Source organism: Musa acuminata, chromosome BXJ3-1 (genome assembly GCF_036884655.1).
Source record: "Musa acuminata AAA Group cultivar baxijiao chromosome BXJ3-1, Cavendish_Baxijiao_AAA, whole genome shotgun sequence".
NCBI lineage: Eukaryota > Viridiplantae > Streptophyta > Magnoliopsida > Zingiberales > Musaceae > Musa > Musa acuminata.
This window is the reverse complement of record NC_088349.1, coordinates 3,464,443-3,490,238: the sequence shown is the minus strand read 5'-3', so window position 1 is coordinate 3,490,238 and position 25,796 is coordinate 3,464,443. Positions and strand designations below refer to the sequence as shown.

The 25,796-nt window shown below is 40.4% G+C and overlaps 3 protein-coding genes and 1 pseudogene across 5 annotated transcripts; 2 read left to right on the top strand and 2 right to left on the bottom strand.

Annotated features, from left to right (window-relative positions):
* The first annotated feature begins 1,028 nt into the window (after positions 1 to 1,028).
* On the top strand, positions 1,029 to 4,938 carry LOC135628886 (putative disease resistance protein RGA4). Of its 3 annotated transcripts, XR_010493070.1 has the most exons (3): positions 1,029 to 4,474; positions 4,558 to 4,621; positions 4,712 to 4,938. XR_010493070.1 is itself a non-coding variant. In XM_065135838.1 (2 exons), the coding sequence occupies exon 1, from the start codon at positions 1,041 to 1,043 to the stop codon at positions 4,455 to 4,457; it is 3,417 nt and encodes a 1,138-aa protein (XP_064991910.1). In that variant the 5' UTR covers positions 1,029 to 1,040; the 3' UTR covers positions 4,458 to 4,474; positions 4,558 to 4,938. The 3 variants fall into 3 exon arrangements, 1 of the variants encoding a protein (XP_064991910.1); XR_010493069.1 differs by having other exon boundaries at positions 1,029 to 4,621; XM_065135838.1 differs by having other exon boundaries at positions 4,558 to 4,938.
* Positions 4,939 to 8,645: 3,707 nt separating this feature from the next.
* Positions 8,646 to 12,627, top strand: LOC108952588 (putative disease resistance protein RGA3). Its single transcript, XM_065135849.1, has 3 exons — positions 8,646 to 12,139; positions 12,223 to 12,286; positions 12,377 to 12,627. The coding sequence occupies exon 1, from the start codon at positions 8,697 to 8,699 to the stop codon at positions 12,120 to 12,122; it is 3,426 nt and encodes a 1,141-aa protein (XP_064991921.1). The 5' UTR covers positions 8,646 to 8,696; the 3' UTR covers positions 12,123 to 12,139; positions 12,223 to 12,286; positions 12,377 to 12,627.
* Positions 12,628 to 12,997: 370 nt separating this feature from the next.
* On the bottom strand, positions 12,998 to 19,861 carry LOC103987555 (surfeit locus protein 1). The gene is made up of 6 exons (XM_009405887.3): positions 19,651 to 19,861; positions 18,820 to 18,917; positions 18,479 to 18,717; positions 15,844 to 16,015; positions 13,634 to 13,917; positions 12,998 to 13,415 (listed from the first exon to the last, which is right to left on the bottom strand). Exons 1-6 carry the CDS (start codon positions 19,805 to 19,807, stop codon positions 13,346 to 13,348), a joined length of 1,020 nt encoding a protein of 339 aa, XP_009404162.2. The 5' UTR covers positions 19,808 to 19,861; the 3' UTR covers positions 12,998 to 13,345.
* Positions 19,862 to 20,441: 580 nt separating this feature from the next.
* On the bottom strand, positions 20,442 to 23,085 carry LOC103989603 (endo-1,4-beta-xylanase 5-like; annotated as a pseudogene).
* Positions 23,086 to 25,796: the final 2,711 nt, after the last annotated feature.

Here is a 25,796-nt window from a genome sequence, read left to right as displayed (position 1 = left end):
TTTTAGTGCAGATTTAATTTCCTGATACGAAGTTGTTTCTTTTTCATAAATCATAGTATCACGGAAATACTTAAAAGATTGGGGAAGAGAAAACAAAAATAACAAGGCCTTATCCTCATCATCGATCTTTGCATCTATATTCTTCAAATCCATAACCAAGGATATAGATTGGGGAAGAGTATAGATGTACCTTAAGTCATCCGAAGCATATACAAACTCTGCTTCAAGTAGAGATGATTCTCCACTGTCCTCTTCATATACAAGGCTTTAAGCTTGTCCCACATGCTCTTAGCCGTAGTCTCCGTAGCTACCTCCCGTAAAACCTAGATATTTAGAATAATGCTTGATCGAGCTTTCTTATCCATACCCGTAATATCTTCCTTTGTCGTACCATCTGGAATGTTCTCGGCTCCCTGACCTTCATCTTGAGCTGCCAAATGCCGAAGTTGACATTTCTATCGAATTTTTCGACAACGATCTTTATTATTGTCATCATTGCCAAAAGATCCTAAAACCAAGCTCTAATACCAGTTTAGAGCTGGCTCCAAGAAATTTACGTGGTTCGATCAATTGACTTACATCAACGGACGAAGGAGGAGCAAATCACTACTATAAAAAGGAATAATTACAAATACCTTAGGAAGATATTCCTAGGCCATAAAACACCCAAAAATATACTGAGGACTTAAACCCAAAATAAACACTTAGGTTTTTCTTGTGGTGCATCTGACTTCAAAGTCTATGCCCTTATTTATAATTTAAATATGAGATACCAAACTTGATTTTCCTTGATATGGGACTATGTGCGACTTGCCAAACAACATAATAAACAAAGAGCAACAAGTAATAAGAAAATAAGGCGACTATTTATTTCATAACAGTGTCAAAGAAGCAGGAAATTGGACCAATAGGTGCATGCATGCTGCGGAAGACTTCTCTTGAGGAAATGGGGCCCTGATTCTGATCTTATCTCTATAAATGAGGAATCAGATCTTCACTTTGGAGACACTCACTTAGATCTTCTTGAGCTGTGTTACGAGATGGCAATGGTGTTAGAGTTTTCCGTAAAAATGTTCCTCCAAAAGATAACCAACTTCGCGGAGAGAGAGATATGCAAAGTGCTATGCGTGGGGGCGGAGGTCAAAACTCTGGAGAGAAGGTTGACGAGGATCAAAGGCTTTCTTCGCACTGCAGAGCAAAGAAGGCATGTAGATCCGGACATGGACACCTGGGTGAGGGAGTTGAAGGATGTCATGTACGACGCCGACGATATCATCGATCTTTGCATCTTCGAAGGTGGCAGCTTGCTGAAGGTAAGCAATCCTCCTTTCTTTAGACCTATCAAACACCGCTATGAAATCAGTGGTAGAATAAAAAGACTTAATGATAGACTGAAAGAGATCACGGGAGATAGATCTATAATACCTGATGGAGAGATCGTCGAAAAAGCCCTCCCACTTCACCCAGTAAGATCTCGTGAGACATCTTCCATAGAGGTTAAGGCAGGCATCATAGGAACCCAAATCGAAGGCGCTGCCCAAAATCTGATCAACTCCATAGTGGAGATCAGTGAGAAGCCAAAGTGTGTTGTTTTTGGGATTGTCGGGATGGGTGGGATTGGGAAGACCACTCTAGCGCGTAAAGTATTCAATGATGAAAGGATCATACAAAACTATCCGATTCGAGTGTGGTTGTGTGTAACGAAGAACTATTCAGAGACTGATTTGCTCAAAGAAATGATTAGAAGCGTAGGAGGAAATGTTGAAGGAGCTGAGAGTAGAGCGGAACTTGAACCTAAACTTGTTTCCCTCCTATCGAGAAATTTGCTTCTGGTATTAGACGATGTATGGAGTGCAGACGTATGGGAAGATTTACTCAAGAACCCTTTGATGCTTGGAGCAACCAGTAATTGCAGGATCGTAGTTACCACTAGAAACGAAAACGTGGCAAGAAATATGGGAGACAATGTTCATCATGTTGAGAAAATGGATGAAGAGTGTGGCTGGGAATTGCTGTGGAAGACGGTTTGGGATAATAGAGAGAAGGGCGATATTTCTAGATTCAAGGAAATTGGAACTAAAATGGTTCAAAAATGTGATGGACTTCCTCTCGCAATCAAGGTTCTTGCGGGGGTTTTAAGATTCAGGAGAAGTACGATGGAGTGGGAAACGGTTCTCAGAAGTGATCTATGGAGGATGAAGAAGCTCGATGAGAAAGTACCGGGGGTTTTGTACTTGAGTTATGAAGATTTACCTTCTCATCTTAAGCAGTGCTTTCTGCATTGCTCTTTGTTTCCCGACAAGGCTGATATGTACCGTAAGGATCTTATCCGGCTTTGGGTGGATGAAGGTATCACAGAGGTGAACGGAGATCTAACGATGGAAGAGAAAGCCGAGGGTTATTACGAGGACCTGATCTGGCGAAACCTACTGCAGGTGGATCGTACATTTGTAGACGGCAGCAGATGCACTATGCATGATCTTTTGAGATATCTTGCTCAGTCCTTGATCCAAGGAGAGGGCGTCTATGTCAGTGATCTCCAATCATTGAATACGGACCCATTAACTAAGCTTCGTCGATTGTCAACGTCAAACATTGGGGAGAGAATACAGCTCCCCGACAGAATCGTTGAAGAGAAGTGTTTAAGATCTTTGCTCATCTTTGATAGCCCTCGTGCCCGAACAATTGGAGCTGATCTGTTTAAAAGGCTAAGGAACCTGAGAGTCCTGCTTCTGAACGACACATCCATCGAGAGTCTTCCCAAGTCCATCGGAAAACTATCACATCTTAGGCACTTGGATCTTGATCGAACAAAGATACGGGAGATCCCCGAGTCCGTGGGGGGCCTTCGGAATCTGCAAACTTTGAGCGTCTCGGGCTGCAAATCCATGAGGAAACTTCCGAAGACCATCACGAAGCTGTACAATCTGCAATGTCTTCGATTGCAGGACACTCCATTAACATCCTTGCCAAAGGGAATGGGGTCACTCACAAATCTCAGCGAGCTTGACGCGTTCATCGTCAGCGATGATGGTGACTTGAAGGAGCTGCAACCTTTGTCCAAGCTGAGGTCTCTGAGCGTATACAGGTTGGATAGGGCAATAACAAATGGAGGTTCGGTGCTGGAGGACAAACCTTTTCTTAGACAACTATATCTCTTCTGGGAGAGTACAGATGAAGAAAAATATTCTGGTTCATCAAGACTGCAGGATCCTTCTACTGCTGAGAAGATTTGCAGTCAACTCTGTCCCCCATCAAACCTGCAGTATCTTTTTATCAAATGCTATTCTGGTCTCCGTTTTCCGGGATGGTTCCGGTCAACTTCTCTGGACACTGCTTTCCCCTGTCTGTCATACTTGAGCCTGCATGATCTTCCATCGTGCTGCGAGCTTCCTCCACTGGGCCTGCTTCCGGAGCTAAAGTTCCTATCCATTAACGGGGCAAATGCAATCATAACCATTGGTGCTGAATTCCTCGGCGATCGCCGGAGTTTACAAGGATTTCGGCCATTTCCCAAGCTTGAGGTAATGCAATTCATAAACATGCCCAACTGGACACAATGGTTGACACCAGCGACATCAGTGCAAGTGAAATGGAAGCGAATGGCAATTCATAAACATGCCCAACTGGACACAATGCTATGTGGAGAGCCAGTCTACGGACCAAACCGAAACCTACGTCCAGATCCTTGGAATACAGGATGTATGCCATGTTCGGTCGGGAGTCGACGCTTTCGTTTTACCAACTCCGACCTGTCACGTCAACAAAATCCTGTCAGGCTTCCGAGGCAGCCACGATCTGAGCTAGATCTGGTCGGGAGTCGAGACATTCATTTTACCAACTCCGACCTGTCACGTCATCAAAATCCTGTCAGCCTTCCGACAACCGAGTCCGCCGCTGATGAAAGCAGACCCAGCAGCCATCGTAAGCTGCTCCCTAATCTGAAGGAGCTCTGGCTCGTCGACTGTCCCAAGCTGGGAGCTCTTCCGGGAGGCCTTTGCCCGACCAACTTGAAATTACTCTACAAGGAGCGCACTCACAGCATCGTAGAAATCAAGAACCTCGACTTTTTGACTGACAACCTCACTCTCAAGCATAACCACAGCTTGCGGCGTATATCAAATCTCCCCTCGCTGAAGCATCTGCAAGTGGATGACTGCCCGAGCTTGGAGTACGTGGGAGATCTGGCTGGCCTGCAACACCTGGAATTGTCTTGTCCACCACCAGCGGAGTGCCTGCCGCCATGGCTGTCGGATCTCGTGGAGCAGCAGCAAAGTTTCAGAAAGCTTGAGCTGCAGTGCAGCTTGCCATTGTTGAAGAGGTGTCTCGTGGGCGAGGTCAACTGGGAGATCATCCGCCAAATACCGGAGGTCAGGATTCGGGCCACCGATGCCAACGAGTTCATTTGGTATAACAAGGATCCATACATGTACGACACCAACGTAGGTTCAGCATGAGCAGAGTTGGCGTCTCTGTAAGTCCTGTTCTTCTTCTCATTCCGGTTGCCTTGCGTGCGTTTTTTGGTTCACACGTACGCCAACTTCTTCGTTCTTCCAGGATTACTCGGAAGTCTTGTGCTTGGTCTATCAGACAAATTAGTCGTCGTCGTCGTCTGTGTAAGGTGTGTCATACTACTCTTTCCTCTGTTCGTACTGGCTTGTTTGCATTTTATTTTTGCTTCACATATATGGTCTCAACTTCTCTTTTGCAGGATCGATCAGAAGTCTCTTTGATTGGTGTCACTTCCCTTACCATTTGTGTTTGAAGCAATTTGGCAGTTTGAAAGCGATGTGCTTTTTCTTCTTTTTCCTTTTAACTTAAACGTGTGCTTGGATCATAATTTCTATTTGCTTTCATTGTAAGAAAAAGAAAAGCTATTATCTACGAAGACATCTCTTTGTATCACTTTGTACTAACTGAAGTTTTCATCTTGATCTTGCTTCTTGCTTTGATCTTCTATTCAAAAGCATGTTATCTACTGCAGATATTGACAGATAAAAACTTGGTCGACAAAATCTTCATCACAACCGTATACATCAGATGGGTCCTCAACTAATCTTCCATTGCAAGGACGAAAACCAAAACACAGAAAGAAAACAAGGATTGAAACGTAAAGAACTGGCAATCCAACATGAACCTCCATACCAAGAAACATCACCCGTGAGCGATATCTTCATTCATTTCTTGAAAAGTCTCTACACTTCATGAAGCTCAGTAACTTTCACAGACAAACAAAACAAGGATGGAAGAGAAAAAGAAAATGCAGAACAAAATAACATAATGATTCTCAGCATTGCTCTGCCAAAAACACATTTGGACAATAAAGAAACCAAGCCGTAACGAATCTATGCATGCTTTAACAATTCCACTATCTCCGTGACTTCTTCGGCCTAATACGACACAGAGCCATATATGTCACAGCAGCTGAGAGGGAGTACCTAAACATAGCACACAATCTATGTCAAATTAGATATGAACTAGCAGGTGTGATCAACATGAGGATATAAATGATTATAAATATGAAGATAGAAAATTCTGTTCAGATCATAGACATAACTGGCTAAAATGGTTGTATAATTGCCACCCATTTAATGTAGAATCATAGGAAACACTAAGTGAGAACCTCTATTTCTGAAAGAAATCAAGCATGTTTATCATGACTTAAATTGACACGAGCCATCTTGATGAAGACGAAGATCGCACAGAAAACATTAAGAACAAGGATTAATAGCAGCATATCCACCATGTTATGCAAAAAGTGCGAAAGATTCTAATCATCATTCCTTAGTGGAGTTTTTCCAAGAAGCCAAAATCCAGTTGGAAGATCTCTTTTTCAGAAATAAATATAGCAGTTTCTACTTTCTAGCACAGCAACCAAAGTGCATGTTGTTATAAAAACAAGATATTCTGATAACAAATGAAGTTCATGCATACGATCAATTCACACATCTTCCTGTCAGATGTATCACAAACACAATGATTTGTAATGGAAGAAACCGATATGGCACAGATTAGACTCTCAAGCGCTACATGAGTCCTGTGAAGTCTAAATTTTGTATTTCTCTAGTACTACTTATGATCAACTAAGTAGAAAATTGTAGCTTATATTAGAAACAGCCCGATAAAAAGGGAAGTAGTTTTTTCTTCTCAATCTTAAGAGCCATAAAGGGTCTGTGATATTTTCCTCATTTGAATCTCAAGTGATTTATGCAGCTAACACCAAATATTTGGCTTATTATTGTGTTTACATTCAATAATCACATTCTTCATTCAATCCTTCTACTGCTACTCCATGACCCATCATCAAAGACTAACCTATCGATCCATTTATCAAAAACATACGCAGTCAAACTAGCAAAAGGAGAATTGGATAAACCATCATCATAGCATGGAGTCTCAACCAGAACAAAATGAATTGACTGTATCTAACCATTATCACAGAAATTAGAACCTTCATGTTCCAAGCTATCCGAAGTGTAACTTCTTGTTTACTATAACAAGCATCCAAGCCTTTAATCTGCAGATCTTAAAAGCATTTCCTATGCCAGTAATATAGAAAACGAGAGAAGAGAGACAACAAATTTATCGAGTGCATGAAATTGAATAGTAAACTGTTTCCAAAAAGGAACATTTCAGGCATAGACTGAAATTATGAGCTTGAACAAACTCAATTACCATGTAAATGTATAATTCAACTAGTCTTGAGGCATGACTGTGTTATCTTTTTTTGGGATTGATTGACACATTCTAAGCCTTCTTTACTATATCGTAGCATAATTGTGCGATATCTTAGCATCAAGCGGTCAACATCATAGTATTATATGGACATCTTAGTGCGATATGCTGACCAATACTTTAGTGCCACGCGATTGTCACCTTAATATCAATGCAACATAATTGTGATTAAGCCTGAGACAAACGTGTAATCGTTCTTAGTAATCGGTGTCAATTATAGAAGTAATGACTATGAGAGGCCATTATAAAAAAGCTCTCTCAAGTATGTTTTGAATATTTTTCCTAATATTATTCAAAACATTGATAGAATCTTCTAAAGCTAAACTAATTTAAGCATCAAAAAGATATTTGTTGGGAATGACTCGATGTAATTCTATAAAATTCAATATCTCTGAAGCTAGATGAGTCTAGTGTCCATCAAGATTAAACTATGACAGATGCAGAAGATGAATGTCGATTGACTTATAATCAACATTTATATTGGATAACCAAATTTTTAGTTAAGCAGGATGAAACAGAATGCAAAAAATGGTAGTAACTCATATGTGATTGCTAATTTTTTTATTGTAACAAATTTATATGACATTCCATAGAGGCTAATGCCAGTTTTGCCCAAAAAGTAACATGTAACTGTAAATGAATGCAGCAAATAAAGATTAGCCAACAAGATAAATAAAGAAGAATGCCGAGGGTCGACCTAACCCCCCTCCAACACCCAAGTTAGAGGGCATCACATTTGACACCAGCTTGATGACCTCGGAATCGACACAAGTGGATGGGAAGAAGGTGCCTGGTCTGGGAATTCAAAGCTGGTTATCGGTGGGAGTTGGGCATCAACAGCTCGGACTTTTCTTCGGTAGCGTAGGGGATGGCAATTCATCAATGATGAGCAAGTCACAACAAATCCAGGATAACACAAACTGCATCATCCTAGAAACCATCAACTAGTCATTCTTGAGTTGTAGTGAGAAAATGGTGATGAGTTTCCAAAAACATGTTGCGACAACCCACCGCATGCAGCATGCAGACTATTTATTTCATCACATATGCAGGGTGAAGGGAGCTGTCATATGGAATCCAGAGGACCAAGTCATAAAGAAATAGCATTTAGATGATAGCTTTCCATGCCTGCCATTGGAATCGAGAGGAAGAACAGGATAAGATCTGGCACAGGATTTCAATGCCGGCACTGGTAGGCAGTAAGCATTAATATTCTTGTTAGATGAACCAGTGAGTTCCTTGGCCTCGCTAGTGATCATAATGTTGTCATCACTAGTCTAATTACTCTCTATTCACGAGTAATTAGGTTGTCAATTCTAGTCCTAATAGATTCACTTTAGCTAAAAGCTTATTATGATAGAATATGAGATGTAATTACAAAGTATATTTGAGATAGTGAACTTGATGGCTATTTATACATATTAACAACACTATCCTCGTCCACACAACTTGCAATTGCACGTTCATTCGATTGATATTTGCTACTTTCCAATGGATTAGATTCACGTTATCTATTCTTTTAAATGCTTATGTATTTTTCTCAAATCTAGACTTGAATAAGAATACTGTTTTGTATTGTCGAAAAAAATCATGTGCTATTATTGTTTACCAATTCTTTGTTGCTCTTTGGATTCTACAATGTTTGTCTCATAAGTTTTTCCAAGCATCTTTCTTAGTTATATCTATTAATTTTTTGACTTCGAGTTTTACAATTATCATTGTTTCACCATTTCTTGTGAGTTTTGAATTTGACTTTCTATATATATAATATTGCCACACAAATCACATGCAGACTATTTATTTCATCACGTAATAAACAAAGAGCACCAAGTCATAAGAAAATTAGGCAGACTATTTATTTCAGTGTAGAAGCAGCTGACAATTGGACCAATGGGCACATACATGCTGTGGAAGACAACTCCTCTCTTATGGAAATGGGGCCCTGATTCCGGAACCCATTTATGCTCAACGTAGATCTTATCTCTATAAATGAGGAATCAGATCTTCACTTTGGAGACACTCCCTTAGATCTTCTTGAGCTGTGTTACGAGATGGCAATGGTGTTAGAGTTTTTCGTAAATATGTTCCTCCAAAAGATAGCCAACTTCGCGGAGGGAGAGATAAGCAAAGTGCTATGCGTGGGGGCGGAGGTCAAAACTCTGGAGAGAAGGTTGACGAGGATCAAAGGCTTTCTTCGCACTGCAGAGCAAAGGAGGCATGTAGATCCGGACATGGAAACCAGGGTGAGGGAGTTGAAGGATGTCATGTACGACGCCGACGATATCATCGATCTTTGCATCTTCGAAGGTGGCAGCTTGCTGAAGAGTCGGACATCGACGACTTTTGCGGTATGCAATCCTTCCAGCTCGCGAAGTTGTTCTTTCTTTAGACCTATCAAACACCGCCATGAAATCAGTGGTAGAATAAAAAGACTTAATGATAGACTGATTGAGATCACGGGAGATAGATCTATAATACCTGTTGTAGAGAACGTCGAAAAAGGCCTCCCACCTCCCCCAGCAAGTTATCCTAAGACATCTTCCATAGAGGTTAAGGCAGACATCATAGGAACCCAAATCGAAGGCGCTGCCCAAAATCTGATCAACTCCATACTAGCGGTCAGTGAGAATCGAAAGTGTGTTGTTTTTGGGATTGTCGGGATGGGTGGGATTGGGAAGACCACTCTAGCGCGTAAAGTATTCAATGATGAAAGGATCATACAAAACTATCCGATTCGAGCATGGTTGTGTGTCACGAAGAACTATTCAGAGACTGATTTGCTCAAAGAAATGATTAGAAGCGTAGGAGGAAGTGTTGAAGGAGCTGAGAGTAGAGCGGAACTTGAACCTAAACTTGTTTCCCTCCTATCGAGAAATTTGCTTCTGGTATTAGACGATGTATGGAGTGTAGACGTATGGGAAGATTTACTCAAGAACCCTTTGATGCATGAGGCAGCCAGTAATTGTAGGGTCGTAGTTACCACTAGAGACGAAAACGTGGCAAGAAATTTGGGAGACAATGTTCATCATGTTGAGAAAATGGATGAAGAGTGTGGCTGGGAATTGCTGTGGAAGACGGTTTGGGATCATAGAGAGAAGGGCGATATTTCTGTATTCAAAGAAATTGGAACTAAAATGGTTCAAAAATGTGATGGACTTCCTCTCGCAATCAAGGTTCTTGCGGGGGTTTTGAGATCCAGGAGTAGTACGATAGAGTGGGAAAAGGTTCTTAGAAGTGATCTATGGAGGATGACGAAGCTCGATGAGAAAGTACCGGGGGTTTTGTACTTGAGTTATGAAGATTTGCCTTCCCATCTTAAGCAGTGCTTTCTGCATTGCTCTTTGTTTCCCGACAAGGCTCATATGTACCGTAAGGATCTTATCCGTCTTTGGGTGGCTGAAGGTTTCACAGAGGTGAACGGAGATCTAACGATGGAAGAGATAGCCGAGGGTTATTACGAGGACCTGATCTGGCGAAACCTACTGCAGGTGGATCCTACCTTTGTAGACGGCAGCAGATGCACCATGCATGATCTTTTGAGATCTCTTGCCCGGTCCTTGATCCAAGGAGAGGGCGTCTATGCCAGTGATCTCCCATCAGTGAATACGACGAACCCATTAACTAAGCTTCGTCGATTGTCAACGTCAAACATAGGGGAGAGAGTAGAGCTCCCCAGTAGAATCATCGAAGAGAAGTGTTTAAGATCTTTGCTCATCTTTGATAGCCCTCGTGCCCGTACAATTGGAGATGATCTGTTTAAAAAGCTAAGGAACCTGAGAGTCCTGCTTCTGAACGACACATCCATCGAGAGTCTTCCCAAGTCCATCGGAAAACTATCACATCTTAGGCACTTGGATCTTGATCGAACAAAGATACGGGAGATCCCCGAGTCTGTGGGGGGCCTTCGGAATCTGCAAACTTTGAGCGTCTCGGGCTGCCAATCCGTGAGTAAACTTCCGAAGACCATCACGAAGCTGTACAATCTACAATGTCTTCGACTGCAGGACACTCCATTAACATCCTTGCCAAAGGGAATGGGGTCACTCACAAATCTCAGCGAGCTTGACGCGTTCATCGTCAGCGATGAAGGTGACTTGAAGGAGCTGCAACCTTTGTCCAAGCTGAGTTCTCTGAGCGTATACAGGTTGGATAGGGCAACAACAACAGGAGAATCTGTACTTGCCAACAAATCTTTTCTCAGGCAATTGCATCTATTCTGCATGAGTCCAGATCGAGCGCAACGCACCGTGGAGCAAATCGAAAGAGCTCGGAAGATATGCCATGGACTCTGTCCCCCACCAAGCCTGCGGTATCTTTCTATCAAATTCTTTCCCGGTAATTGTTTTCCAAGATGGATGATGTCGTCTTTCCTGGACACTGGTTTCCCTCGGCTGTCATACTTGAGCATTCATGATCTTCCATCATGCTCGAAGCTTCCTCCGCTGGGCCTGCTTCCGGAGCTAAAGTTCCTATCCATTAAAGGGGCAAATGCAATCATAACCATTGGTGCTGAATTCCTCGGCGACCGCCAGAGTTTACGGGGACTTCCGGCCTTTCCCAAGCTTGAGGTAATGCAATTCGTAAACATGCCCAACTGGACAAAATGGTTGACATTAGTGCAAGAGAGAACCATGCCCCAACTGAGTTCAAGGGCTCGGGCCTGTTTAAGAAGTTTGACAGTCTTATATGCAAAGCCGGACTCACGTCCAGAACCGTGCGATCCACGATCTGAGCTAGATCTGGTCGGAAGTCGAGACCTTCATTTTACCAACTCCGACCTGTCACGTCGTCAAAATCCTGTCAGGCTTCAGACAAGCGAGTCCCCAGCTGATGATAGCAGACGCAGCAGCCATCGTAAGCTGCTTCCTAATCTGAAGGAGCTCTGGCTCGTCGACTGTCCCAAGCTGGGAGCCCTTCCGGAAGGCCTTTGCCCGACCAACTTGAAGTTACTCCATATGGAGGGCACTCATAGCTTTGGAGAAATCAAGAACCTCGACTTCCTGACTGACAACCTCACTGTGAAGCATAACAACAGCTTGCGGCGTATATCAAACCTTCCTTCATTGAAGTATCTGCAAGTGGATGACTGCCCCAACTTGGAGTACGTGGGAGATCTGGCTGGCTTGCAACACCTGCATCTGTCTTGTCCCCCACCAGCGCAGTCCCTGCCGCCATGGCTGTCGGATCTCGTGGAGCAGCAGCGCAGTTTGAGAAAGCTTGAGCTGCAGTGCAGCTTGCCATTGTTGAAGAGGTGTCTCAAGGGCGAGGTCAACTGGCGGATCATCCGCCAGATACCGGAGGTCAGGATCCGGGCCACCGATGCCAACGAGTTCATTTGGTATAACAAGGATCCATACATGTACGACACCAACGTAGGTTCAGCATGAGCAGAGTCGCCGTCTCTGTAAGTCCTGTTCTTCTTCTCATTCCGGTTGCCTTGCGTGCTTTTTTTGGTTCACACGTACGCCAACTTCTTCGTTCTTCCAGGATTAGTCGGAAGTCTTGTGCTTGGTCTATCAGACAAATTAGTCGTCGTCGTCGTCTGTGTAAGGTGTGTCATACTACTCTTTCCTCTGTTCGTACTGGCTTGTTTGCATTTTGTTTTTGCTTCACATATATGGTCTCAACTTCTCTTTTGCAGGATCGATCGGAAGTCTCTTTGATTGGTGTTCACTTCCCTTACCATTTGTGTTTGAAGCAATTTGGCAGTTTGAAAGCGATGTGCTTTTTCTTCTTTTTCCTTTATTTTCCTTTTTAACTTAAATGTGTGCTTGGACCATAATATATATTTGCTTTCAATGAAAGAAAAAAAAAAAGGCTATTATCTACGAAGACATCTCTTTGTATCACTTTGTACCAAGTGAAGTTTTCATCTTGATCTTGCTTCGATTAGCATGCTGTTGCTTTTATGACTCTTATCATTTATTTGATCTTCTATTCAAAAGCATGTTATCTACTGCAGATATTGACAAATAAAAACTTGGTCGACAAAATCTTCATCACAACTGTATGCATCAGATGGGTCCTCAACTAATCTTCCATTGCAAGGACGAAAACCAAAACACAGAAAGAAAACAAGGATTATAACGTAAAGAACTGGCAATCCAACATGAAGCTCGATACCAAGAAACATCACCCGTAACACTTGTGAGCGATATCTTCATTCATTTCTTGAAAAGTCTCTACACTTCATGAAGCTCAGTAACTTTCACAGACACAAACAAAACAAGGATGGAAGAGAAAAAGAAAATGCAGAACAAAATAACATAATGATTATCAGCATTGCTCTGCCAAAAATACATTTGGACAATAAATAAACCAAGCTGTAAGTGATAGAGTTTATAAAAGAAAATATCCCAATCATATCACTCACTGTTCCAGGAACATAATTTAATTTCTTCACTCCAGAAAACCCGATCAAGCACAGGGTGAAAATTGGTACAACTCATGGATGATCGCCAATGTCTGATCATAACACATTTATTTGACAGTCCAAAGAGGCTTTATGCTAGTCTTGCTCAAAGAACCTCCAACTAACTGTAAATGAGTATAGCTAGTAGTTTAATTCCATTTTGAACTCACCGAAGCTATGCATGCTTTAACAACTCCACTATCTCCGTGACTTCTTCGGCCTAATACGACGCAGAGCCATATATGTCACAGCCGCTGAGAGGGAGTACCTAAACATAGCAGACAATCAATGTCAATTAGATATGAACTAGCAGGTGTGATCAACATGAGCATATAAATGATTATAAATATGAAGATAGAAAATTCTGTTCAGATCATAGACATAACTCCACTAACTCGGAAATTCATATTGGCTAAAATGGTTGCATAATTGCCACCCATACCTTGTAAATCTTCAAATAAAAACTAGGTCATCAAACTCACATACCATGTAAATGTATAATTCAAGTGGTCTTGAGGCATGACTGAATGACGGATCAAGGTGTTGACATCTTTTGGGATTGGATAAGGATTGCTTGCGCTGACATCTTCATTGATGTCTTCAATATAAAGAGTATTATCTGGGACACCACATGCTCGAGCAATCATTGCAACATCGACATAAAACCACTGACCAGTGCTGGGATCATTCTCCGGAACAAATATGCTAGGTTTCTCACTTCCTCGAACTACACCAATAACACGTGTGGGAGCCGTGCTATTCTCTTCCACCTGCAAGGTCATAGTTGCCAAATCAGATAGCAGAAGAAAAAAGCTGTAGATGGCATGTTATAAATGTCAACTATACTTAGAGAACAATTTTTATGTTTAGCCTTTGAATTATTTTTATCTAAAACATCATTTTGATCTTGGCTGAAATATAATCTGAGATGGTCAACTTCATAGGTGTTGGGCACCAACATAAAAATATGTGAATCATGGGCGTTATTTTTCCTTCAGCAAGTAAGAGACTGGCCCTTATTATTATCTAAGCCAGCATGAACATTAAATTCCAACATGTCAGCAAGTATGTCTATTATGTAAATATGGGCAAAACAGTATGACTCAAAACACATGATCATGCATCTAATTTATTAAGAAGAAAAAGAAACAATTGAGTAAAAAGCATAAAACAGAATATTATGCTACATTTACTTATTATGATGGTGCCTTAAACATAGACACGTGGAACATTTTGTAAATTTGCAAGGAGAGAAGTATGCTCAATAACATTGTGATGGATAAACCCATTGCTTAGACTTCACAGACTGAAAAATTCGAAAACAAAGAATTCGATAAGCATCCAGATTTCTTGAATGTATCTGGCTGGGCAATAGCATCGAGAATCAATTCGCTCAGTCACATAGGACTCCAAGTCATAGTGTCAATCACACTGTATGGTTCAACAAACTGAAGAAATGGTACTCTAACAAGGTGAGATCCCCTTAAGGCAGAAAAGGATGGTGGAGGCCAATGAATCAGATAAAGAGAGAAGGCCACAGATCTCATAATGCATTAGTTGTAATAAAAGTCTTCTAAAACCTTGTTATACAAAACATATAACAGAATTATGACCTCATATCTCAATTAACACACTTGCTTAGGCTTAACTCAGACAACTCAAGCCTAGCCTCCCCAAAAGAAGGAAAAAAGAAAAAGAAAAACTGCCTGCCCCTGCAGCACACTCTTTAACCTAGTGTTTCTGCCGTTGAATTTTTGTCGTCAACTTTCTGTGGTGGGTCATGTTTCCTCTCCCCCACATGTCCTCTCCTTTCTGTTTCCTTATCTCTCCTCTTTCCTCCCTCTTCTTTCTCCCCTCTATGGAGGGTGCTCCGCAGCGGCTGACATCATCTCTTCTCTTCTCCTCCCCTTTTCCCATGGTGAGCAACCCCCGCAACATCTCTTTTCTCCACAGCCAAGTTCGGGTCATTCTTTTGTAAGGCAGGTTTCTTGCTATGGTTGGACAAGTGCCAAGGCAAGGCTGGCACATTAGTGCCTCTGGTAATAGCTGACCCTGATGCCTTATAAGCCTGGAATTTTTCTGATCATCGTATTTCCTATATGAACTTAGAATACCAGTCCAATAAGGGGTATCTAGCATCGAAGACATACAAAACATAATGCTCTAAGTATGACTCATAATACAGGTATAAACGCTCCTGTTTTTGTGCAATGTAAGTTTAGATCCAAATAATAACGCAAATTTATGAAATATAAGTCAATGAGTTTTCTATAATTATATATATTATTAGCAAAAAGGCATTCGTTAGTAAAGGAGAAATGGAAGAGGGATCAACAACAGAAAAAGAGAAGAAAAGCAGTAGACAACTAGACATATTTACATTATACTGAAATATTTGTGAAAAGGTTGTACAAGAACAGATTCATTCAATATCTGAGAAAGAGCATAAGATTCATTTATGGGCTGCAACAAATTATCGTGTGCCGTTTAAAAAACTATGACAGGTAGAAGCTATATGGAATATATTCTGAACTTGAAACTTGTAAATCATAATATTAATACAGTTAAGAATAAAAGAACTTGCTGTAGGAAACAGAACAATAAACAAAGGGGTGCCATCGACTGTCACATCACATACTTTTCAATTAAAAAATGACATTGACATCAGCATAAACCAAAAGTTGACTTGCAAACACCTTTGTGACTGAGGGTTCCTTAGACCAAAACTTCCACCATGCACTTCCTTCATTTTGCTTTGCATCTACTATTTCTGGACTTGAGGATCTGTCAGATTTCTCTGAATTTTCTAACTTTTTCCGCCAACCACGAGGGACCCATCCTCTGTTAACTAGGACAGGAAGCTGCACACTGACAGAAAATTTCTTAAAGATTTATGTGGGCAATGTTTCTTTCAGCAATCAAATATCTGTCAAGAATGATTATTCTAACAGTGAAGAATAATTAGAAGTAATTCTTTACTGGTGATCAATATTCACCTCAATCATGTATCATATCATACAATTTTGTTTCATAAAATTTATTCAGTAAGACCACAATAAGAAATTGCACAAATCAATCTCATAATGAAGGATTTTAAAAAAATAAAATACATTAAAAGTGACCCAGCATATAAATATTCTAACTCATAGTAGGATTTCGGTCCTCTACCTGTATCACTACAGAAGACTTTACCAAATGATAGAAGCCTGTAGCATTCAGTAAAAGTAGAGGCAATTTAACACCATAATGTAGAGGTTATGACATAGGCAACTGATTCCCTTAACTGTTCAGAATCTGATGATCAATTTAAATCTTCCATAGCATTTATCTTAAGAACACAAATACCCTGAAAGAGAGTGCACAATTATAAGATAATTTGGAACCACATAGCCATTAATTCGGAAAAGGTTTTTTTTTTAATAGCTGTTGTTAATTGCATTTTCTTACACATGAGATGCACAGATTTTCCATCTTATATGTGTCTCTTATAATGGTTCAGGTGTGAAGTACTTCCATATCTCCAACTGATTGCTTTGTTAGCTTGTTACTTGTAACAGTTATTCTATTATGAGACAGGCAACAAATTGTCTTTATTATTCACATTTGAAAATATCAAATGCAATGGTATACAGAATTCATCTAAAAAACAGACATCTCAGAAGTGACACATGCCACACAACATATGACATTACTTGGAATAACATAACTGTTAATTCTCAAAGTTACTTTTCATGTTTCAACTTGTGTAAATATCTTCATTTCACATATTAGTTGCACTAAGGATTCAAATCTCAGTTTGGTATTGATATTTGTGACCTACTAGATCAGTATGGTACCAATAAATTGGATTAGGCCAAACTGTACCAACCGATTTTACTGAATAAAATAATAAAAAGTAAAAAAAATGAATAGTATTACACTTATATGTTTGAATACCGGCATCTAGTCAGATTAATAAATACCAGTCAGTACCAATCCGTATAGTCGAGATTTAAAACCATAAATTGCATAAATCCTCTACCTCAAATGTCTTTCCAACAAAGGTTATTCATATGTTTCAATAGTGCTACTAGCTTGATGCTACCAATGGGTCAACATACTAGATTTTGCTCGCAATTGTCAAAGGTGACTCTCAACACAGAGATGTAAATGATTAAGAACAATTGTAGTACCAAGCAGTGTTCCCAAGGTTTCTTCAACTTGAGTAAACCAAGAGAAGTGTGACTCATCAAGGAAATGGACACAAGAATTTTGTGCAGAAACTGAACACGTCCTTTTTGGCATTGTGACATTAACAAGCATAATATACTGTCACAGACACAGATAATATGGAGCATAAATTGCACCATCAAATTTAAAAAGGAAAACAATGAATATATTCAGTAGTAAGATGGTGACTCACGTTGATCATGAATCAAATTTGATGCCACATGCATAAAGGCTTGTATATAATTGTATGACTATACATATGAGCTAGAATTAAAAATAGGATCTTATTTCTCCAAGTTACAAATCCCCATCCTAATCATGCTAAACTAGCATTTACATCTTGAAACTAAATTCTTATAAATGCCACAAAAGCAAACCATAGCAGTAGCTATGCAAGTCACTTGGGACAATAATAAGCATTAAGATGACTAGGCAACCCTGGACTATAGCAGCAACACTTTTCATGCCAATGAACATATTAAAGAAACTTTATGGCTGTATGCAAGCTTAGACATGTATGTGGACATTTGGCAACATAGTAAGGTACAATGGCTATATTTAAAGATGCCTTCAAAAGCTTAAATCGATAAACTATGCAGAAGAAAAAGCATACCTAACACTTGTTAAAGAATATAACATTGATCTACATGAACCCTATTTGGAAACATTTAGTTTCATTCTGGGACAATTTTAATTTAGATTCTAGCCCTTTGCCTAACTGATCAAGTTACATACTCAAACCAGTGTGATCGTATCTTGTACGGTGCTACATATAGCCATAATATTTTATTTGCATTACATTTATCAGTTATAATCAGTGTCTAGACCTGAGCTCAATGGTATAAGAAATCCATGTAGCCGACCTTAAATTGTTGTTACTGTAATCAATTCTTGATCACAAAAAAAAGGCATATATTCCAATCTAAATGGGTTAGATCATGAGTTTAATAAATTGCATCTATATTGTTGAATTCGCTGCTAACTTTCCTTTATATTATTCAGTTGTACATCCAACAGCAACAACCCAGATCACATCCAACAGAGAAACTTAAGATTACAACTAAGGACATCCAATAGAACAAAAAACATATACATATAAGTGCATTTAATCCAAGAACTTACCTTCCAGGCCCAGTTATCCTTGGAATCAAAGGAGTAATAACATAAAACCCATTTTCTGTCACTCCTGATATGCTTCTAGACCGAGGACCGATATATACTGACTTGCTCTCATCAAAATCACCTTCACAGATAACCTTCCTAAACTCTAAAGAATCGAAGTCATGATCTGAGGAAGATAGCTCGTTCCACTTTAACGGTTCCATCTCCAGTCTTTTCCTCCTGTAATCCAACATTTCTATCTGAAACAAACAGAGAAATAGAAAAAAACACATCAAAATCTTATCTTTATAGTTCAGCAAAAGTGGCAATCCTATGGGAACCATCATAAAGGAGCTGCTGACCTTCTCCTGTCTTCTGAAGAGCTGCCAGGTTCCCAGGCCAAAAGTGATGGCGCCCGGAAGGAAGAGCAGAGCTTTGGACCATTTCCCCCTTTCTTTCTCTGGAACAACATAAAGATGGCCACCAGAGAAAATTCTTTATATTTCAACTAAGAAAAAGAATGAAGAAGACGTCCATCAAACCCTATATAAGATCGACCAAGCAAAGGAAAATACCGAAAAAAAAAAAAAGATTCCATCAACTGTACTAATCCATTAGTTGAAGCTTTGGACCATTTCTCTATTTCTTTCACCAAAATAACATCAAGATGGCCATTTAAAATACTTCTTCAAATTCCTATCAAGATGAGGATCAATGCTGTACCAGTGATGGACCAAGCAAAGGAAAGTGGGAGGAAGGTATCAGTTGGTTATACTACTCCATTCCTTAATACAATGAGCCAGTTCCACCTTTCGCTCGAACAACACCAGGATGGCCATTTAACGAACTGCTTAATATTTCAACCAAGAAAAAGAAAACGAAGAAACTTCTTGTATTCGTGTATTCGTGTGCAACCAAACAAAGGAAAGGGGGGGAGAGAACGATTCAATCGATTACACCACTACTCGATGTCCTTAGAGCTTCGGACAATATATCCCTTTCTGTCGCTAAAACATCATTAAGGTGGCCATTTGAGAAACTTCTTGGAGGGTCAATCAAATCTCGAATAAGTGATGAGCCCAGCAAGGGAAAGAGAAGAGAATGATTCGGTTGTACTACTCCATGTCGTTGGTTTTGGACCATTTCCCCCTTTCCTTCGCTATAGAAGATCGCTATTGGAGAGGGAGTCAAACCTTGTGCTTGAGATCCGGATGAAGCGGCAGCGAAAGTCGGTGGTGGCGGCGGTGCGTGAGACGAAGAGAAGGCGGAGAGAGGAGTTAGTCTCGGGCTCGAAAGAACCGAGAGGAGAGATCGCCTTAGTCTTAGGGTTTTGGAGAGAGATGCCGCCATGTGGAAGAAGAACGACGCATCGCCTACGCTCACGATGTGTTCGACTTGGGGACGCAAGACAAGCATGACCTTTTTGAAGGATTCAATCTCAGGATTGAACCAATTGCAACGCAATTCGAGTCCCAACGGAGTCCGATTTGCCCACTTGATTGACATTTTTCCCATAAACTTTCTTTATAACCAAGGTTTGTTATTTTATCATATAATATTAATTACATAATGACAATTAATATCTTTTATTAGCTACTTAAGACATATTGATTTCAAGCATAATGTTTGATCATATTTGATAAATTACATAATTTATCATGAATGACCTATTTTGTATATGGTTTATTAATTATTAATTTTGAGAATAATATTTTTATCATTAGTTGTTAATTACATAACTAATCATGAATTAATTTGTTAAGCTAGGTTTTATTACATATTATTTGAACATAATTTTTCTTATCTTGATTGCTTAATCTATCATGAATGTTATCTTTTTTAATCTAATCTTGGGCTATTGTGCCCTTCTCTAATTTAAACCCACATCACTTAATTGCATCTTCGTTACTTATCATTTGCAATAATTATTATAGAAGAACAATACCTACTGAAATCTGCGTTTGTGATTGCCAGATTCAGTTGCTTAGACCGTAACCGTGAGTACATTGTTGTTCTGTGAAGCTGAATCCACTGCCAAGAACTGCACCGATGATGAGTTGCTTGAAGGGTGGTTTACTGTTATCTTGTACTCGCCATGGAAGAGCTCGACCCTGTGCAGACCATCAGCATCAGTTGTTGCAGCCACATAATGAGTTCTCCACTCAGAAATCAGCTTGTCAACCACATCCCCGTGGGCAGGTTCTTGAAGTTGACGTCCGTCAAGAACATTCTGCTGAAGCATCCCTTTGGATTCCATACTCCAAATATCACAATCCCCTGCACGGCTGGATGCGAGTATGCCTCCCTCAGTATGTCCTCCAAATGCTTCGACTGCACGTTCAGTTCGGATGTCAAAGATCATGGACTCAAGGAGAAGATGTCAATGGCAGAACAGTTGCTTTGCCTCGTTTGAGTGAGCAACGTCCACTTCGGTGAGCCAGATGGGAACATTAGCTCCTGCAAGCTTATCGAGAGCAGATCTCATGTAAGATATGTCCGGGGTGCCGAAGTGGCCCTCAAGCCCGATCGCCATCCGCGAAAGATTCCCAGAAGACTGGATCTGTTGCAGCTTCTGGAGGTACTTCGCCGGAGTTGACTTCCCGTCTACGGCCACCTCCAGTGTGTTGAATTCGTTGAGGAACATGAGCGCGTGGGGGTCGAGCTGGTGCGCCTGCTGGTAGAAGATGGATGACGCGTTCTCGCCCAGCCTGCTCTCGAAGTAGGAGAAGTGAACGTTCTCGTTGACGACGTCCCAAGCGATGACCTGACCTCGGTATCTCGTCATCACGTTGTTGAACCTCCTGTTCACTGCTTCCCGGAGTTTCTGTGTGGGGAGCGACTGCACCCAGTTCTGCACATATTGACGGTCGTCCCAGACCACGTTATGGCCTCTGACGGCGATGCCGTGCTGCTTAGCGAACGCAAGCATGGCGTCCGCCACGGCGTACGTCTCGTTGCCCTCCACCTTCTCGTTGGAGTACCACTTCATCTCGTTCGTGAAGGTGGTGACGGTGAAGCGAGCGGTGAACCAGCTCTGGTATGCCGAGCTCTGGAGGATGGTACTCTTCAGTGCGCAACCCAAGGGGAAGCCGGACCTCGTCTGCTGAATCGAGACTAATGCACCGGGCAGGGCGTGGCCATTGGCATCCACGGCTTGGATTGCAACAGTCTTCTTGCGGACCTGCAGGCAGTTGACTTCTTGTTTCTTTGTGGCTTTCACTCGAACAGCGTCGATGTGCACACCGGAAACTCGGTCCGATCTCTTACCTTGTTGATACTCTCCTCTTGGTGAGCTCGCCATTGATCCTCGGTGAACGGTTGCAGCGACACACTGTCCACCCATATCTCCACGCTCGTGTTGTTGCTCTGCAGCCACCAGACATTTAGACGGAAGAAATTAAACCGTGGGAAGCGAGCTGAAGAGTGCCGTCGAACTCACCTCGAAGTAGAATTCAGCTGGGCCAAAGGATTTGGCAGTCAGGCCACCTTTGAGCATCGACCAACACCCCGACCGGGCTTCAACCGCTCCGACGTGGACGAAGCCATCCTTAGCCGTCTTGAAGATGGCCGTGACGGTGGTGTTTCCTTGGTCGACCTGCAACCAGGCTGAAACAAGACGAGGAACGTCATCGCCGAGCAGTAACGTAAGCGGTGCTTGCAGGCATCGACATGGCAGTACCTGAGAAGGTGTAGAGCATCCCCCGCTGTAGATAGACCTTCTGAGACACGCTTTGATGTGACAAGCGTCTACGCTCAGTAGCCAAGAACATGTTACCTGTGTCGGATGTCCTCTCGGCTATCTGGCCATAGCCGAATACCGACCATCCTTTGAGGCCATCGTTGAATTCTGGATTGCGGACGATGCCACCACCATATTGAGGCCTCGGGGACTCTACTAAGCACTGTAGGAAGAAGAAGAGATGTCAGGATTCCCATGGTCGTGAGGGTCATCATCATCAGGCACTATGCCTTGTTCATAGACAGGACGATTATGTGATAAGAATAAATTTGCCTTAAATGAGAGAGAAAATAATAAAACGCTGAGTAATCTATAGAGAAAGAGTGTTAACATTCTCTTTAATTACAAGAGAACTAAGTATTAAATATTAGACATTATATATTAGATTTGAATTTGAAGGAACATATATATTAGACATTATAATGATAAATAAATTATAGCTTTGCAAGTATAAATATTTAGAAGCCTTAAAAAAAAGGAATAATATTAGCCATAGTGAAGAACTATATAAATTACAAAACGTATATATGAAAAAAAAATATTAATTTCATCAGAATCAAACAACATTCTTGCCTCTATGCTCGCAGAATAATCATAAGATATTGAAGTCACCAAATTTCCTGAAACCTCATCAAAGAATAAGCCATTAGCAATTTATCCTGGCTACAAAAGAAAAGAGAATAATCATATTTCACATCCCTGAGAATATTCTCCTTTCAGGCTAAATCATATTTCACATGTCGTTCTCATCTTAATCAAATGATGTGTAAAGAATTGCTCATCTTATTACATCAATTTGACATATTATATCAATCGAAGTTCATGACATACCTGTGAATATTGTAGCAGATGAAAACAGAAGGAAGAATTTAAGCAAGGAAATCTTCATCCTTCTTCACACATGTGAAAACGACTACGTAGTTGATAAGTGTGGTGGTGGTGGAGATAAGTGTAAGAATTAAAAGAATATAGTAAAAAGAACCATAAGATTCTACTTTATATAATGGCTTGGGGGTATGTAAGTTTGATCCTTAATTTTCATTGTCAAGTTTAGTAATAGTGTATTTCTCATAATATGAAAAAAGAAAAGTTTTACTTGCTATTAGAGGATGAAAATGCAAAACAAAAGCATGTTAGAGCATCTGATACATTCGATTAGTAGATGAAATAGAATGCTAATTATGAGTATTGAAGGGTATACCTAATGCATAGGGCTCTAGTCAATGCACTGTTTGAGAGAGTGAATGTACACAAACCTGGTATCATCATCATCATCATCATCATCAATTTAGTATTTTCTATTTTGGCATTCTGGATACAACTCCCAATAGAGAGCAATCACCATATAGTATTCATTAATTTTATATAAAACTTTATTTTAAATAATAATTAAATAATTTTTTATAACTGATTATATATATATATATATATGTGTGTGCTTACGTAAAAATTACGTCGATTTGAAACATCATACGATTAAACTATATCGAAAAGATATTTAAATTTAAAATATTTGCAAGAGTAGTAATGAGCAAGATAAAGCAGTTGCAAAATAAGTAAACAAGTACATAAATGGAGGTATACAAATTTTATAGTAGGTCGTAGGTCCCAAATGGTATTTATAGACCCCAAATGGCTTCAAAAATAGAGCTAAAAAAAGTCTCATCCCAGGTTTCTTAGGTCCTAGTGATACTGCCACTGGTGTTGGGTGGTACCATTGCCTGCAGTATTGATACTAGGTGATACTATTGCCTGCAGCATTGATACTATGCGGTACCATCACCTAATCTGACAGTACCATCGTCTGACACAATATGAGAGACTATGTTTAGATAGTACCACCGCCCAATCTAATGATACCACCGCCTGACACAATCTGAGAGACTGTGTATGGATGATATCATCGCTAGATTCTACTATGAGACACTGAATGAGAAAAACAATAGGCCTAATTCAGCCTTGATTCAGGCTCAATTGACCCCTAATCAAGTTGGCATAGTTACATTTAAAATCAACTCAATTAGACGTAACTAACTCGATCTACACACATACGATTACAAATATGAATCTTATGTTGTCCGACATATCATTGGTTCATTTGGTGCTTCGTCCAATTCTTTTGGCGCATCGTCCTCTCTTTTGGCGTATTGTCTAATCGGCATGTTGACTCTCGCGACTTTCGATCTTCTTGGTGCAATGTTCGATCATTCGGCTCGATGTCCGAATTTATGGCATGAAGCCTTTTACTGATGTCCAAACCTCTAACATATTCACTTTGTCCCAATATCTGATTCGTCCTGTTTGAATCGATCTGCTTTTTCTGATCAAAGTTAGTCCTGCGTCACTCAAAACGCAGATAAGATCGTAAATTCATCAATTGATTTCGTCATCAAAATCCGAGATTATATATATATATATATATCTCTTAAACTTATTTCGTATGTTTTTAATGTTTTCTACCTCCCATTTATGTCTCCTTATAAACTATTATTTGAATTATCATCTCAGAATTCCTGTCTGTTCATAAAATTTCAAACGTTTACGAACACAACTTTCAATCGTTCACAGCTGAATTCGAAAAGTTTCAACGAAATCTTGGATTTTGATAAACATCTGATCTGCTTTTCTTATAAACACAACCGCTATTGATCTTTTCAAAGTTAATTGGTCCGCGTTAAGGATAAATATAAGATCAAATCCCATTTACTACCTTAAAACTTTAGGTACGATAGACACAATCTCTAGTTATTTGAGTCGAGGATTTGGATGAACATATCATCCAAACCGTAACATTGTTGAAACTTGTTTGTGTAGTATTTTCTTAGAATAAAAATTGTGCCAAAATGTAATTAGTCCAAGATTTAAAAGTTAACATTATTGGTTTTATTGGGTTGAGATGACCGAATCCAATCATGAAGTATCATCCGACGCCAATGATGCTTTTGAGTTTATCTATGAAGTGTCCTCCAACTATGATACAATAATACCCAATCATGAAGCATTATTTGACGATGACATGACTGAATCATCCAACGATGACATGATGAAATCCCACTATGAACTACCATTGCACGGATCTATTGAGCAATATTATATCCTATCTTCTTTCATATAGAATGAGAAATAGATTATTAGGGGATTCTGATGTATATGTAATCCCATATATTATGTCTTACTCGTTAACCGGACACATCAGCCAAATGACCGTCCGACATTTATGTTGATCTGCCAGCATGGAGGCTCACTCAGCTTCGCTGCCGGATAGCTTTTTTTCTTTTCTCTCTTCTTCTCCGCTAAAGGCTTCCCGAGGGCTGTTTGGTTTGGTGATCGGTTGGAACTTCGACAGCTGCTAAACTCCTCTCTCATTCTTATCTTCTCCATCTCTGCTAAAAGGTGCTGCCTAGGGCTGGTTAGCTTCTGGCTTTCTTTGAAATCTAGGTTCCTCCGTGGGTTTTCAAGGCTATGATCTTCTTCCTCCTATGGTTGTGCGATGGAGGAAGTCCTGAGGAGATCGGGACTTCTTGGGATCGGGCGAAGGGACAGTTCCTAAGAGTCCTGCGTGCACTCTATGATGCAGGAAGATTGGAAGAATCAGAGCAC